Raw genomic sequence first — 16,074 nt, 5'->3', positions numbered from 1 at the left:
GCCAGGGGTTGCTGGAAAAAAACAGCCAAAGCTGAAATTTGCCCCTTGATGGTGCTCAACGCCAACTTCTGGTCTACACCTTGCTGAAGAAACAGCAGGATTCTGGATACAGAGAAAGAGCGCAGATGCCACCCTTTCTCCTCACACATGGGGAGTACTTCCTGGAAGAAGATTTCCACGCCCTCAACATAGTTGGGATCACCGAGCCCGACAGACCCCAGTTCCTCAACACCTGGCTTTCAACAGCCATGCTGTTAAAGCCAGTGATGGTAAAGCAGGGTGAAAGATTGGACCTTGAGATAGGAGGTCCTCCCACAATGGCAGTCGCCAGGGAGCATCTGCCACCAGAACACCAGGTCTGAGTACCAAGGCCAATACTGAGGCCAATCTGGGGCAACCAGGATCACTGTGATCCCCTCGACGTGGTAACAGTTTTAGTGGAGGAAAGGCATAAATCAGCTGGTACTGATCCCACGGAGCCACCAGCACATCTGACGCGATCTCTGGTCCTGGACACGAATCTCGGTACCTTCCGATTGAGACGGGCGGCCAATAGATCCACATCTGGTGTGCCACACCTTAGGCACAGCAGCCTGAACATCTACGGATGCAATGCCCATTCTCCTGGGTCCAGCATCAGATAGTCCGCCTGACAATTCTCCACCCCTGGGATGTAAATAGCCGACAGGTACGTGTCGCTCTGCCCACCGAAATATGTGAGCGACCTCCCGAGCAGTGGCTGAGCTTCTTGTTCCTCCTTGGTGATTTATGTACGGCACAGCCGTGGTGTTGTCTGACTGTATTCTGATCGAACGCCCTTGAATACTCCTCGGCCATGTGTGGAGGCACAGCCTGATTGCTCTCAATTCGAGGAGATTGATCGGCAACTTGGATTCCTCCACCGATCAGAGGCCCTGAGCCGACTGAATCCCCATCACTCCACCCCAGCCAGATAGACTGGCGGCCGTAGTGATCACCGTCCATTTCAGAGGAAGGAACAATTTTCCGGACTGAATCAGCAGGGGCCTCAACCACCAGATCAGGGAGTCCCTGACTGGTTGACACACCTGGATCTGCTGATCCAGGGACAGCGGAGATTTGTCCCATTTTATCAAGATCTCCATCTGCAGGACTCTGGTTGTGGAACTGGGCATAAGGTACTGCCTCGAAGGAGGCTACCATGAGCCCCAGTACTCACATGCAAAAGCGGAGCGATGACCACTTGCGGCTCATCAGTAGTTTGACCGCAGATCTGAGAGTCTGCAATTTGTCTGAAGGGAGAAAAACTCTTGCTTCCCTGGAGTCCAGTAGTAAACCTAGATACTCCAGACGCTGGGTCGGTACCATCACTGACTCTGCATGGTGATCGCCACATCCTCCCCTAATTCTGAGGTGGAAGATGCCCTCAGGAGGAGATCGTCTAACACTGGAGCTAGTAATTTGGTAAAGACTCGAGGGGCTGAAGCCAGGCCAAAAGGGAGAGCCACAAATTGGTAGTGGGCTTCCCCGACTGCCAAACGCAGACATTTTTGATGTCGAAGGCATATGGATATGTGCAAGTAGGCATGCTGAATGTCCAAGGATGCAAGGAAGTCCCCTTGATGGAGTGCAGCGACTACTGAGCAGGGGGAGAGTATCTAGGGCCAAGTCACAAACGTACTTAAGGCCATGCACTAGTTGGTCTGCTAGCTCTATGCAGACAGGGGAGGCGTTCTGCTCTCCCAATTCGCTGTGCAAAAGTTTTGCCCACTCAGTCAGTGTCTGCGACACCAGTGCGGATGCCAGTACAGGTCGCACGGCTGACCCCACAACCGTCACCGCCTCGGCCTTCCTGTCCGTGGGATCCTTGAATGCAGGAGTCCCCTCAACCGGGATCGTGGTTACTTTATTTAACCTAGATACTGGGGGGTCCACGACCGGAGTAGCCGACCACTTTTTGAGAAGGCTTTCCTCAAAGGGGTAACGCACCGCCAAATTTTTGGGGACCAAAAAGGTCAGTTGCGGGCGACCCCATTCCCTGTAGATGAATTTGTCAAAATAAATCAAATACGGGAACACCTTAGGTGAACGTGCTGGCTTGTGGGACCCAAAAGGGACCGGTACATCAGCAGAGGGATCCGCTGGCTCCTGTATCTTCAGGGTATCATGTACAGCTGTGATAAGTGCTCAAACAAGCGCCTTGTCGTGCCCGGACACAGATGGGGAATCATTCTCACTGTCCTGGTCAGTCACGTCTGATAGGTCAGAGCAGGGGTCTCCAGCCGCAGCAGGGCCAGAGTCTGCATCAGAGCTCTCCCCAGAGGACGGGGGGGGGGGCAGGGGCCTCTTACGTGCACCTTTCCTGCCACGTGCTGCCTCTATCTTAGCAACATAGGAGCCAAGGACCGCCGTCAGGGTGTCCATGCGCACCGCGCTAACTGCAGGTGACCCAGTTGCTATAGCCTGGATTTCGGGGGAAGAAACACCAGTTTCTGAAGCCATGCTAGGTACTTAGCGCTAGACTCACCACCATGGGGCGTTCTGTGAAAGCCACAGCAGTGCCTGTAGTCCCTAGGAGGTCCCAGTTGCAGAGAGGAGAAAACTGTTAGCAACAAACAGCGGTGCAACGATCTGCAGAGCTAGCTTCATCAAAGAGCCATCCAGCTTCCTGAACACACAGTGGACACAGGATACAGCAAGTGAGAGTACATGTAATGCTGCCACAAGAGGACAGCGGTGAAAACAGCGCTCCGGCTCCAAGAAAATGGCCGCCAATGCAAGTAATAGGAAATCCTAAAGAAAATGGCTGCTGAAGCGCATCAGGGCAATATCAGCTTTCCCTCATCCAAGATGGCCGCCGGACGGTGACATGCGGTGACAGAACAAAAAATGAAAACGGGTTGCCTGCTAACAGCCAGAACAACCTTCACAGACCCCGCCAGACCTGGACCAGGACCAACGCCAGCCGCACAGAGCCCCCACAGGTGAGAAAACAGCGAACCCACACACACACATGCCCGCAGCCCCCCCCCCTCAGAGGGGGGAAGGAGGGGCGATAGGGACTTGGGAGAGAAGATAGGGAGAAGAGGTGGCCCCCGAATCGACCCCCCAGGGAATGCCCAGCTGCTCACCCCACCGAGGCAGGGAGAGCCATACTTACCAGTCCTGAAGAGCTGGGAGACATTCCATCACAGACCTACTCCTGCGCAGTTACAGGGTAGCTGTTGGCCCGGTATACTGTGATCCAGACAGCAGTAGCCCAGTCATATGTATAGCCCGGAGCATTGAAGCTCATTGACCACCTCTGGAGCTGAGGCATGTCGTGGCCTGCCGAGCCTTAGCTGCGGCCTGCTCATGCTCGATGGCCGGACTGGGGAGACTACAAGGATATCATTAACCAGCCCGTCACCCAGCCAGCAGTTGATGAAAGATCCTGAGATCTTCTATCTTGCGCAAAAAGCAGCAAACCTGCAGCAAAAACATGGACCGAGAGGCCCGCAGGGTTTTCTAGTTCATTCTCCTTACTAGGCAAAAAACTGAAGCTGCTGGGAGAAGTGGGAAGGGTTGATAGCACAGGGTCCGTCCCCCAGGGGCGGGATTAAAGTTCTGTGTATTGTGTAACAATTTTGCCTAGTTTCTCCTAATTGCAGGCTATACAACCCATTTAGTTACAGAGAGGAGCTGTGTTGGTCGTGAATATAAGAGAAAATACTATTACATAACAAACATGCATCACAAGTTTACAATCTATGAGATCGATGAGCAAGTGTCCCTTTGTCTCCACAAAACAAAAAATTTCCTTGCACAGACATCACAGTCACAAGTATAATGGGTAACAAAACATAATGCAGGTATGGGGCTGAACTAATTTCCATGAAAAATGTGGCTAAGTTTGGGTAATAAATTCTACCCACAGACATGAAATTATTACCATATAATTATGGCCACATAGCAGAACAATTTCAGTAACAGGACCGATTATCCCTCACAGGTGATTGCTATGGTTTCCCTGCTATAAGACAAACAGCAGGGATGTCTGCTTGGTGCATTAAAGCATATATAATGTGCAGGTCTATGCTTTGGCCATTTTAATGTACAGCACTTGGATCTTTCAACAACTAAATTCTATGGCTAGTAAAAATTCTGTCCTGTTTACAGCTAGTTTAATCTTTGGCAGTTGTTCGGATACAAAAACGTATGGATATTACAAGCAGGCTACATGGTACCATTTACAAATTAATTATAGCTTACTATAAATTGTGGGTCTGGAAAAGTTGGCAATGATCCAGCAGGTCAGTTAGATGGGCCACAAACCACCAATTGTTGGACACAAAGCTGAAACAAGAGGAAACTAAAACTGAAGGAAGAAAAAGAACACTGAAAATGTCAACATTCAACATAAAGTGACACTAAATTATATCCTTTTTCTCCAAAAACAATCTATACACCTGCACTACTTATTGGCCCTGTAATGTATTTTTCATTAAATCCTTTCTTACTGTGTTTTTCTGTCTCCTTGCAATGTTTTTTGTGAGCTCCCCCCCCCCCCCTTCAATTGTTTGAAACATCTAGTACACATTAGTTATGGTCATGTACACGGCTTTATGCACACTACAAATCCCATAGTCTATAGTTGCGGGGGTGGTGCTCCCCTCCACATATGCAGCGTAAATGTAGGGAAGCAACAACTAAGTAAGCTGCATTGCTGCCAAGTAGAAGGAAGGGAATCTTGGATAGGAGCGGGGATGGTATTTACTGGAACGGATACCCACTTGTTCCGCCTTGCAGGAGCTGAAAGCTGGCTTCTCCCCCTCACCGACTGCAGGGGGTGGGGGGAAACACAGGGGATTGGTTCCAGTAAATGATGCCCACCTGTCCAGGTTCCCCTTACTTCTGCTACCTGGGCCCCCTGTGTGTTTCCTTGGGCAGTACTGATCACTCACTGTGTTCATTCATAACTTAAGCATAGTGAACTTTATTTACTATGCTTTTGTATTTGAAACAAGGATACTTTGCCCCCCACCCCCAGCCGAATAGAACAAACGTAATCAAAAAACATAGCCAGAATTCAGGAACCATAACGGATAGTCAGACAAGCCAAACGTCAGGGAGCCGAAGATAAGCGTAGTAAATAAGCAAGCAGGATCTAGAGCCAGAAGGGATGTCAGCCAAGCAACAGGAATGCAGTAGATAGTCTCTGATGTTGACCAAAGTGAAGGCAGAGATCCTCTGGACTGGAAGACTTATATAGGCAGGACTAACGAGCAGGATCTCATCAACGGCTGAGTAACTGTGGATAGATCGGAGCTGGCAATTAGCCAACAGCTGAGCGGCCAGCTCAGAGAAGGAAAGGCTGAGCCCAGCCCTGACAGTATCCCCTTCTCAATGACCCCTACCCCTTGGAGGACCACCAGGCTTGAGGAGAAAATGTCTATGGTAATCATGGAGGAAGACAGGGGCATGTACGTCTGATGAGAACCAAGAGTGTTCCCCCGGACCGTACCCTTTTCAATGCACCAGGTACTGTATGCGCCCACGGAACCTACGGGAGTCATCAATGGACTGTACTTCATATTCCTCATGGTTCTCAACTTGTACAGTGTGAGGACGTAGCACCGAGGTGGTAAAGCGGTTGCAGACCAAAGGTTTTAATAAGGAGGCATGAAATACATTCGAAATACACATATTAGAAGGAAGGTCTAATGCGTAAGCTACTGGGTTAATCCCACAAAGAATATGGAAAGGCCCAATAAACCGAGGTGCAAACTTCAGTGAGGGAACATGAAGTTGGAGGTTGCGAGATGACAGCCAGACCCTGTCCCCAACCTGGTAGAAAGGTGCAGGCAGGCATCTGCGGTCAGTATGGAGTCTGTACCTATCATTAGCATGTTGCAAAGCCTCCTGGACCTGTGCCCAAGTGGAAAGAAGACCACGGAGATGCTCCTCTAATGCAGGAATACTGTGTCACGCAACATGGAAGGTTGGAAACCATGATTCGCAATAAACGGGGACAATTGGGCAGAATTCAAGGCATTGTTGTAAGTAAACTCTGCCCACAGTAATAGGTCTGACCAGCTGTCATGACCAGTTGTTATGATGGTCAGAAATATAGCAACATAGGAATTGCTCCAAGGACCGATTGGCTTGTTCTGTGGCCCCATTAGACTGCAGGCGATGGGGAGAAGAGAAAGCAAGCTGAATTCCCAACTGTGCACAGAACCGGGACACAAACTGACTATCCATGTCCGAGATAATCACCACGGGTAGCCCATGTAAGCAAATAATCTCCCTAGCAAAAATGGAAGCCAGTTCCTTAGACGTGGGCACTTCTTAAGTGGAATACAATGACACATCTTTGAGAACTGGTCAACCACCATAAGGAGAACAGTGTTCCCCTGGGAGTTGGGCAACTCCACAATGAAATCCATAGACAGGTGGGTCCAGGGCCTCTCTCCATTGGGTATGCGTTGTAGGAGGCCCACTGGAAGGTCTCGTGGAGTCTTACTCTGAGCACACGGAACAGGCAGCTATGAAGGCAGTTACATCAGCACGTAGACCAGGCCACCATAATTGTTGTGAAATGCCCAAAAAAGGAGTGGATTCTTCCCAGGGTGGCCAATAGCCTTGGGAGAATGGCAAGTCTGGAGCACGGCATTATGGATACTCTCTGGGACAAAGCAGTGGTCACAAGGTTTCTTAGGAGCATTAGGAGCAGTATGGACCTGAGCAGCAAGAATTTTGTCACCCAAAGGAAAAGTGAGACCAAAAGTGCAAACCGTAGCCTGAATACAATCAGGAGGAATCACAGGAACCGGAACCGATGCCAACTGGAAGTGGAGGACGCTGACGCTCCCCCCCCCCCATCTTTTTCAAAGACGACCACTTTTCTGCATTGGCCGAGGGCTCTGATCCCTTCAGAACAAGCATGGAGGGAGGCTGGGGCGGAGGAGGGCCGGTGGATGAGAAGCCGCCGTAATGCGGTATACTATCGCTTCCTTGTGCCTTAACCTAAGCCATGGGGGGAGAATCCCTGAGAGAAAAAAAAACCCTTCCCAGAGCCTACATGGAGCATGACTTGGAGGAACATACAGCATGGACACCGAGAAGACAGAACAGACATAAAAAGGTATGTGCTCTTGACAGCCCCCGTTGGCGACTTTAGGCATAGCATACTTACGTAAAGGAGAAACCTACTAGAATTAGAAAAATTCTTAAGGAGTCTCCTTTACCTTATCCAGCTGCAAGAATCTTCACCTCTCATGGTGGGCTCCGTTTAGAAAAAAAAAAAAAAAAAAAAAAACACCTTCAGGGACTGGGGCCCCCTTTGTTTATGGGGATCTGCAGCCCCGGGCCTCTAAAGCACCCCGCCAGGAATATGGCTGAAAAAAACAAAAACAAATACTGGACCCCCGGGTCCAGCTCTCTAAAAAGAGAAGCGTTATACGTAAAACATTGTTTCTTAAGACATGAGGCCCAGGTACCATCCAATTCGGCCTTGAAAAGACACCTTGAATGGATCCAGTTGCATGGCTTGCTCCAGTAAGGATATTCCAGCAGAGCTCAGCACAGCCAATCTTTACTTGTGATCAACACCTAAGACACTGGCGAAAAAAGTAAGGTACTCCCAGTAAGGGGAGGGGTTATAGGGGGTTGAACTTCCTGTCTAGGGTGTGCAGTGTCCAATCACCTAGTGATACCCTATATAACCCATCAGTGATTACTGAGACTCTGTGCCCCATGATGTATGAGAATATATAAAAAGTGCCAAAAGAATACCTAAATTCTTTGATGACTTGATGAATGTCTAGCTCAAACGCAGCCAGTAGAATACTGTCTAGTGGTTCTGGATCACTTTCACTTGCCGAAAAAAGGTTTAAACAGACCTGAAAGGAGAGAACTGTGAATGAATTTTGTAAAAATAGTGATTGAACTCTGGAGAATTTCATTGAGGAAAGAATTTAAATGTTGTCTGTTACCTGAGCATATGAATGCAATTCTGTCGGTTTCACTGTTGGGTAAGTGAAAAGCAATCGCGAAACAAGAAAATGATACCACGTAGCCATGAGGTCCTTCTTCATTAGCAAAGTTTCCTCATCACCCTGTAACACCTATTGGTGGTGGCAGAAGAGGAGAATAATCAGCTCTGTCAGAAGATTACACATCTACTAGTATAACAAAAAGAAGAAGAAAAGAAAAGGGAAAAAATAAAAAAGGGGGAAGGATAAGCAAGAATAGACTTTCCAAGCCGACCACTAACCTGACATATGGTTTCCATAGGTGGACTAGATGCAAAGGTTCCTTCCTGCAGATGGCGTGCACATACCTCTTGCCAATGCTGCCACTTTAGTTCAAACTCTGTCAGTGTCTGCGAACCGGTTGACTAAAGCAAGAAAAAAAAAAAAAAAAACGCACACAATTTTACTGTGCTTATGGTGTGTTTTTCATAGGTCATGAGGCTCAAAAACTTGTACCAAAAACTCAACATGGGTGTGTATTTGGTGCAGTTTTTTTTAACTGACCAAAAATGCAGAAAGCACCACGATAGAAGGGCAACGAACAAGCGTGAAGACATACATAGAATGCATTTTTTTTTTTTTTTAAGCTAAAAAGGTGCTGATAATGGCCAAAAAAATTCATAATACTAATTACCGTATATACTCGAGTATAAGCCGAGATTTTCAGCCTCTTTTTTGAGGCTGAAAGTGCCCCCTCGGCTTATACTCGAGTCACCGCTGTCTGACTGCTCGATCAGCGTATCGAGCAGACAGACGGCGGACATTAAAATTCAAAAGCCGCGCCTCCTTCTCCGCCTCCGCCTGTGATAGGCGGAACACTGAATTTCCCAGCAGTCAGTGTTCCGCCTATCACGGACATCCGTTCATTCTCATACTACGGACGAGTATGAGAGGATGTCCGTGATAGGCGGAACACAGGCTGCTGGGAAATTGAGTGTTCCGCCTATCACAGGCGGAGGACGGAGGCGCGGCTTTTGAATTGTAGAATGGCCGCCGAGAAGAGCGGCGATCCATCGGCACGACACGGGACGGAGGAGGCACGGAACGGAGGAGGCACGGGACAGAGGAGGCACGGGACAGAGGAGGCACGGGACAGAGGAGGCACGGGACAGAGGAGGCACGGGACAGAGGAGGCACGGGACAGAGGAGGCTCGGGACAGAGGAGGCTCGGGACGACGGCGGCTCGGGACGGAGGCTTGGGACACAGGTAGGCTGGACACACACACAAGGCTGCACGGACACACACACACACACACACACACACACACACACACACAGGGATGGATGGATGGATGGATGCATACATACACACACACACACACACACACAGGGATGGATGGATGGATGAATACACACACACACACACACACACACACACACACACACAGGGATGGATGGATGGATGGATACACACACAGGGATGGATGGACGGACACACACACAGGGATGGATGGATGGATGGACACACACACAGGGATGGATGGACGGACACACACACAGGGATGGACGGACACACAGGGATGGACAGCCATGTCTCACCCTCGGCTTATACACGAGTCAATAAGTTTTCCAGTTTTTTGGGGGTAAATTGGGGGCCTCGGCTTATATTCGGGTCGGCCTATACTCGAGTATATACGGTAAAAATCATATGAATAAAAATTATATATATATATATATATATATATACATATATATACACACATATACATACACACACACATACACACACACACACACACCGTATTTATCGGCATATAACACGCGCCAGAGTAGAACACGCACCCCAAGTTTAGGAGGGAATTTTAAGGGAAAAAAAACAAAAAAAATAAAAAAAACTTACATTTAAATGCCCATCAATGCAGCCTTATCAGTGTCCATCTGAAGCCCTGTCAGTGTCATTTGCAGCCTTGTCATGCAGCCTGTCCGTCATTGCAGCCTCGTGCATCGTTGTCCCCTCAGTGATGTCGGCTTTTATTTTTAAAAATGGCGCCGCCGAGATGTCCTGTGTATCTCGGCGGCGCCTGGTAGTTCTCGGGGGCTTTTCCGGCCGCTTGCGGCCGTACTCGGTGGCTTTCGGGCACCGAGAAGGGCCGAAGGAGGCCGAAAGCCGCCCAGAGCCCAAAAATCGATCAGAAATCACGGAGGATCGGTGTATAACACGCACCCGTAATTTTCCCCTGATTTTAAGGGGAAAAAGGTGCATGTTATACGCCGATAAATACGGTATATAAATTCATAAAATCAGATTTGAGAAAACAAAGCACAAGACAGACCATATATTCACTGGTATAGGGGAAACAAGACAACCCCTATAAATGTAAAATACAGCATTGACCATATGATAAATAACATACGTTAAGAACTGGCATTTTCTTCATAAGATCATCCAGCGCTCTGCACATGCTCCTTGTTTCTATGGAAGCAGCAGCTTCTTTGGCTAGCAACTGTCGTGCTTCATCTATACGACCTTGTAGAACAAGTCCAGTTATCTGCAGAAATATGAAATCATATTACAGTTTTACATACGGAAAATCCTCTAGTTTGTCCAAGGATCTTGTTGTTGACCTGCATGAAATAAAGTTTCGGCTAAGTAGGGTAATATCAATAGGGAGGACCCTTCCCAGTGCATCTTTCTAGCTTTGTTGTCCAAATACCCTCTATTTTACCAACTGAAAAATGGATAACCTGGGTAACATATTATCAAGCTCTACAGGTCTCTTCACTTCAGGAGAGATGATGAGTGATGAGAAACATTATGCATTAGGCCTCATTCATACAGCACAGAACTGTTTTTACACAGGATCTTGCTGGTAGCAAAATTCTGCGTACAAGTGCTCCCTACACAGTATGCATGAAATGTCTGAGTACCATTTACATGCATACAGCATTACAGCTTAAAGAGGTGTTGCACAGAAAAAAATCATTAAAATTCCTAAAATAAAAAATAAACATTTGGAAAAAATAGGATTTTTTTGTACTCACAGCAAAATCCTTTTCTGTAGTTCACTGACTGACACAGCTCTTTTCTTAGACCATTGGGTTGTTACGCCACCTTCAGAAGACTAGGCAGAACACGTTAACATGTGATAATAAAACTAGAACTTTTTAGTTCCGTGGAAGGGGCAGTCCCTTAGGTAACATACCCTCAGCCTGCTACTGCAGCTTCAGTACGTCAACAAGCAGTATAACGTAGACAAAAATAGGAGGGGAGGGTGCTTTGTCAGTCGGTGAACTACAGAGAAAAGGATTTTACGGCGAGTACAAAAAAAATCATATTTTCTCTTACGTTCACCGACTGGCACAGCTCCTTTCTTAGACCATTGGGACGTCCCCAAGCAGTGCCAAAACGAGGGGTGGGAAAACAGCATAAAAAAACTTCACCCACAATGGCATGTGGGAACTAGTATAAAAACTTTACCCACAAAAACAACAGTGTGTGGGAATAACCAAGAATTTTTTTTTTTTTTTTGTGGGTAAAAGAGGTGCACCTCAATCTGGGAGTCACTACCTCCAAACCGCCTCAGAACTGCGGTAACAAATGCAACAGTGCATTTACTTAAAAAGGCACTGTTTTTTTACCAAAAACCAGGGGGGAAAAAAATGTAAGTGCAATTGCATTTATATGGCTGCCTGCAAAACTTTGCGGCCAAAACAGGCATCAGCCGATGCACTGACAGCTACCTTGTAGAATTTTGTAAAGGTGTGGATAGACGACCAAGTCGACGCTTTACACACTTGAGCGACAGATTGATGTCGGAGGGCCCAAGACGTTCCAATTGCCCTGGTGGAATAGGCCACCACTGGAAAGGGGGGCACTTGCCCCTTCAAGGCGTAGGTCTGTACTACAATCTGTCTGATCCACCTGGAAATGGTGGCAGTCAAGACCGCGATGCCTTTTTTCGGACCAGCCACCGAAACAAACAAGGAGTCTGACTTCCGGAAGGGAGCCGTAGCAGACAAATACACCCTCAGAGCCCGAACTACGTCCAGGAAATGGAGGGCTACCTCCTTAGGATGTGTCGGTTTAGGACACAGAGATGGTAAGACAATGTCTTTATTAATGTGGAACGCCGAAACCACCTTCGGCAGAAAAGGTTGCGGACGCAACACCACCTTATCCTTGTGGATAACCAGATAGGGCGACTTGCAAGACAAGGCCGCCAGTTCCGAAATGCTCCTGGCCGATGTAATGGGCACTAGAAAGAGTCAACAGAGGGATCTCTCTGATATTTTCAAATGGCAGTTTTTGAAGCGCCGATAACACCAGGTTCAGATCCCACGGGGGTAATGGTGGACGCACCGAAGAAACTACATGTCGGACCCCTTGATCAAAAGTGCTCACTAGAGAGTGAGATGGCAGGAGTCGCTGAAAAAAAAAAAAAAAAAAAAAAAAAAAAAGACAGCCAAAGCTGATATTTGTCCCTTAATGGTGCTAAAAGCCAATTTCTGGTCTACTCCTTGCTGTAGAAACAGCAGGATCCTGGATATAGAATAGGAGCTCGGACGCCATCCTTTCTCCTCACACATGGAGATGTAGGCCTTCCTGGTACGAGGATATATCTTCCGAGAAGAAGACTTCCGTGCTCTCAGCATAGTTAGAATCACAGAGTCCAAAAGGCCCCGGTTCCTCAACACCTGTCTCTCAATAGCCATGCCATTAAAACCAGCGATGGTAAAGCAGGATGGAGAATTGCACCTCGAGACAGAAGGCCCTCTCGAAACGTCAGTCGCCATGGGGTGTTCCCCACCAGGCTCACTAGGTCCGTGTACCAGGGACGCTGGGGCCAATCTGGGGCAATCAGTATTACTGAAACCCCATAGCCTCCACTCTGCGGAGCAGACGTGGTAACAGATTCAGCAGAGGAAAGGCATAGATCCCATTTGGTACTGATCCCATGGAGCCACCAGCGCGTCCGCCCCAAGGATCTCTTGTCCTGGACACGAATATCGGCACCTGATCACTCTCAGCTCCAGTAGATTGATCGGCAACTTGGATTCCTCCACCGACCAGAGGCCATGGGTCGCATGAACTCCCATTACTCCACCCCAGCCGGTTAGGCTGGTGTCCGTTGTGATCACTGTCCATTTCAGAGGTAGGAAAGACTTCCCAGACCGAAGTGCCGGGGACCTCAGCCACCAGAGCAGGTAATCCCTGACTAACTGGCTCACCTGAATCTGCCAATCCAGAGACAACAGAGATTTGTCCCACTGTCAAAATCTCCTTCTGCAAGATTCTGGTGTGAAACTGGGTACTGATTCGGAGGAGGCTACCATGAGGCTCAGGACTCGCATGTAGAAGCGTAGCGACGACCACCTGTGGTTCATCAGCAGTTTTACTGCAGCTCTGAGAGTCTGCAGCTTGTCTGAAATGAGAAACACTCTTGCTTCCATGGAGTCCAGCAGTAAGCCTAGGTACTCCAAACGCTGAGTCGGTACAATCACCGTCTTTTTTTAGGCTCAACAGCCACCCAAATTCCTGCAGGATCTCCATGGTGGTCGCCACATCCTCCTCTAACTCTGAAGCGGAAGATACTCTCAGGAGGAGATCATCTAAGTAACCCACAATCGCAATCCTGAGTTGTCGCAGCAACGACAAAACACGTTGCAGTAACGACAAAACAGAAGCCAATACCTAAGGTTTTAGGTCCAAAATTGGGACGTACCCCTTCCTTTTTGGGGAATACAAACAGATTTGGAAACTTTCTGATTCCGGAACGGGTACTATCACCTCGTGACTCAGCAGGTCCCTTACCGCCCCCAATAGGGCATCCCTGCGAGCCAGGAGTATGGGTATGCTGGAAGGGAAGAATCTGTTTGGTGGCCAAGAGAGAAACTATATCTTGTAGCCTGTGGAAATCAGATCGCATACCCATTGGTCGGATAACTGAGAGGACCACCGGGCTGCAAACTCCCGAAGGCGACCCCCACCCGTGTTGCGGGCGGGGGCAAACCTTCATGTGGTACCACTTTTGCTCGCAGGCTTGTGGTTCCAGGGAAGCTTTTGTCATTCAGAAGTTGTCCTGACGGGCTGGAGGCGCTTAGCCAAAGCCCCGGGCGGACGAAAAAGCAGTTTGTGAGCGGAAAAAAGAGGGCCCTTGCCTACGGCGTGGCTCCTTAGCCTTCCTGGCCTGTGGGAGTAGCGTACACTTACCACCTGTGGCATTTTTAATAATGTCATCTAATGAGGCTCCAAAGAGCCGTTTGCCAAGGAAGGGAAGATCTGTCGGGGCTTTCTTAGATGCCTGGTTAGCTGACCAGCATTTGAGCCAAATCAGGCGCCTCAGCACCACTGACGACACTGAAGCTCTGGATAACAGAGGTAGGGTATCCAGAGCTGCGTCACAAACCTACTTAAGGCCTTGCACTAAATTGGTCTGCTAGTTCCACACACACAGTAGAAGCCTATTGCTCTCCCAATTTGCAGAGCAAAAGTTTTGCCCACTCAGTAAGTGCCTGAGACAAGTGCGGATGCCAGTACTGGTCCCATTGTTGACCCCACAACCATAAACAAGGAACACAAGTCACTGCCTCGGCCTTCCTGTCTGTGGGGTCCTTAAAGACAGGAGTCTCCTCTACCGGGATCGTGGTTACTTTGTTTAACCTGGATACTGGGGGGACCACTTTTTAAGAAGGCTCTCCTCAAAGGGGTAACGCACGGCCATATACTTGGGGACCAAAAAAGGTCAGTTGAGGTTGACCCCATTCCTTATATATGAACTTATCGAAATAAGTCAGATACGGGAACACCTTAGGTGTACGGGCTGGCTTACGGGACCCAAAAGGGACCGTTACATCAGCAGAGGGATCTGCTGGCTCCTGAATTTTCAGGGTATCACACACAGCTGTGATAAGTGCTCCGACAAGCACTTTGTTGCGCCCGGACCCAGACGGGGACTCATCCTCACTGTCCGATCGGTCCTGGTCAGAGTCATTTGAAACAACAGAACAGGGGTCACCAGCCTCAGCAGGGCCAGAGTCTGCGTCAGAGCTCTCCCCGGAGGACGTGGGGGCAGGGGGCATTTACCACCTTTGCAACAAACGAATTAAGGACCGTCGACAAAGCGTCCACAGGCACTGCACTGTCTGCAGGCGAAACGGTTGCTATTTCCTGGATTTCAGGGTAAGAAACGCCAGTTTCTGAAGCCATGCTGACCCTACCCTGTCTGCAACCTGTTGGGGACTTAGGACAGTGATGGTCCCAACCTCCTAACTGCTGTTGGCTGAGGGGCTCCTCCCGCAGGACACCCTGACAGAGTTCTATGCGATCCAGCTAGGTGTGCCTGTGTCCTCCTGTGTCAACTCCCAGATGCATAAGAGACCAAACCGTGCTGTGCTGAGCTGTTCTGAATAGCGCTGAAGCTGAAAAAACGTGTTCAGGCTTCAAGAAAATGGCCACCGAGCGTCCAGTATAAAGGACATAATCACAGGGAAAATGGCCGCCAGACTACAGGAAAATGGAGACAGAACATGCTGCTCCCTGGTCACAACAAAAATGGCCGCCAAGCACTGTATGCCATGAGGGAAAGTAAAAAAAAACAGGCAGAGAAATGGAGGTGAAACAGCTCTACAGCGATCAACAGACACAGCCTCCAGACACCTCAGGGGAGAGGCCTACACACATCCAGGGGACAGCTATCCAGCGCAGTCCCCCCCAGGTGAGAGCCCCCGTCTATGGCACACACTGATCAGCAGCCCATGCAGCATCCCCCACAGGGAAGGGGGGGGGGGAGATAGGGACAGGAAGAGAAGAGAGGGAGGCCAGGGACCCCTGAAATAGACATCCCAGGGAAGGCCCAGCCTCAGGGAGGCAGGGAGAGCTGTACTTACCAGTCCTAAAGAGCTGGGAGACATTCCATCACAGACCCAATCTCCGATCAGTATGGGGTAGCTGGGGTAGCTGCTGTGATGCAGACATCAGTAGCCTGGTCATATGCGTGCACCGGAGCATTAGGCCACCCCTGGAGCTGGGAGCATGTTGTGGCCAACCCAGCGTGGAGCTCTGGTCTGCACATGCTTGCTGGCCAGGCTGGGGAGACTAACAAGGATAAGAGTATCCAGCCTGTCACCCAGCCGGCTGTTG

The 16,074-nt window shown here is 49.1% G+C and overlaps 1 protein-coding gene across 1 annotated transcript in view; it reads right to left on the bottom strand.

Annotated features, from left to right (window-relative positions):
* The window catches only part of NUP85 (nucleoporin 85), a 118,900-nt gene that overhangs the window by 50,795 nt on the left and 52,031 nt on the right, over positions 1 to 16,074 (bottom strand). The window contains exons 8-12 of the mRNA XM_077459336.1: positions 10,349 to 10,483; positions 8,237 to 8,359; positions 7,956 to 8,087; positions 7,756 to 7,862; positions 4,231 to 4,314 (exon numbers count right to left, since the gene is read on the bottom strand). Coding sequence (XP_077315462.1) covers positions 4,231 to 4,314; positions 7,756 to 7,862; positions 7,956 to 8,087; positions 8,237 to 8,359; positions 10,349 to 10,483 — 581 coding nt within the window. The remainder of the gene's footprint in view (positions 1 to 4,230; positions 4,315 to 7,755; positions 7,863 to 7,955; positions 8,088 to 8,236; positions 8,360 to 10,348; positions 10,484 to 16,074) is intronic.

Source organism: Lithobates pipiens, unplaced genomic scaffold (genome assembly GCF_037356315.1).
Source record: "Lithobates pipiens isolate NorthernLeopardFrog02 unplaced genomic scaffold, aLitPip1_a1.2 Scaffold_28, whole genome shotgun sequence".
Lineage (NCBI taxonomy): Eukaryota > Metazoa > Chordata > Amphibia > Anura > Ranidae > Lithobates > Lithobates pipiens.
Note: the sequence above shows the minus strand (reverse complement) of the source record. Positions and strands in the feature narration are given on the sequence as shown.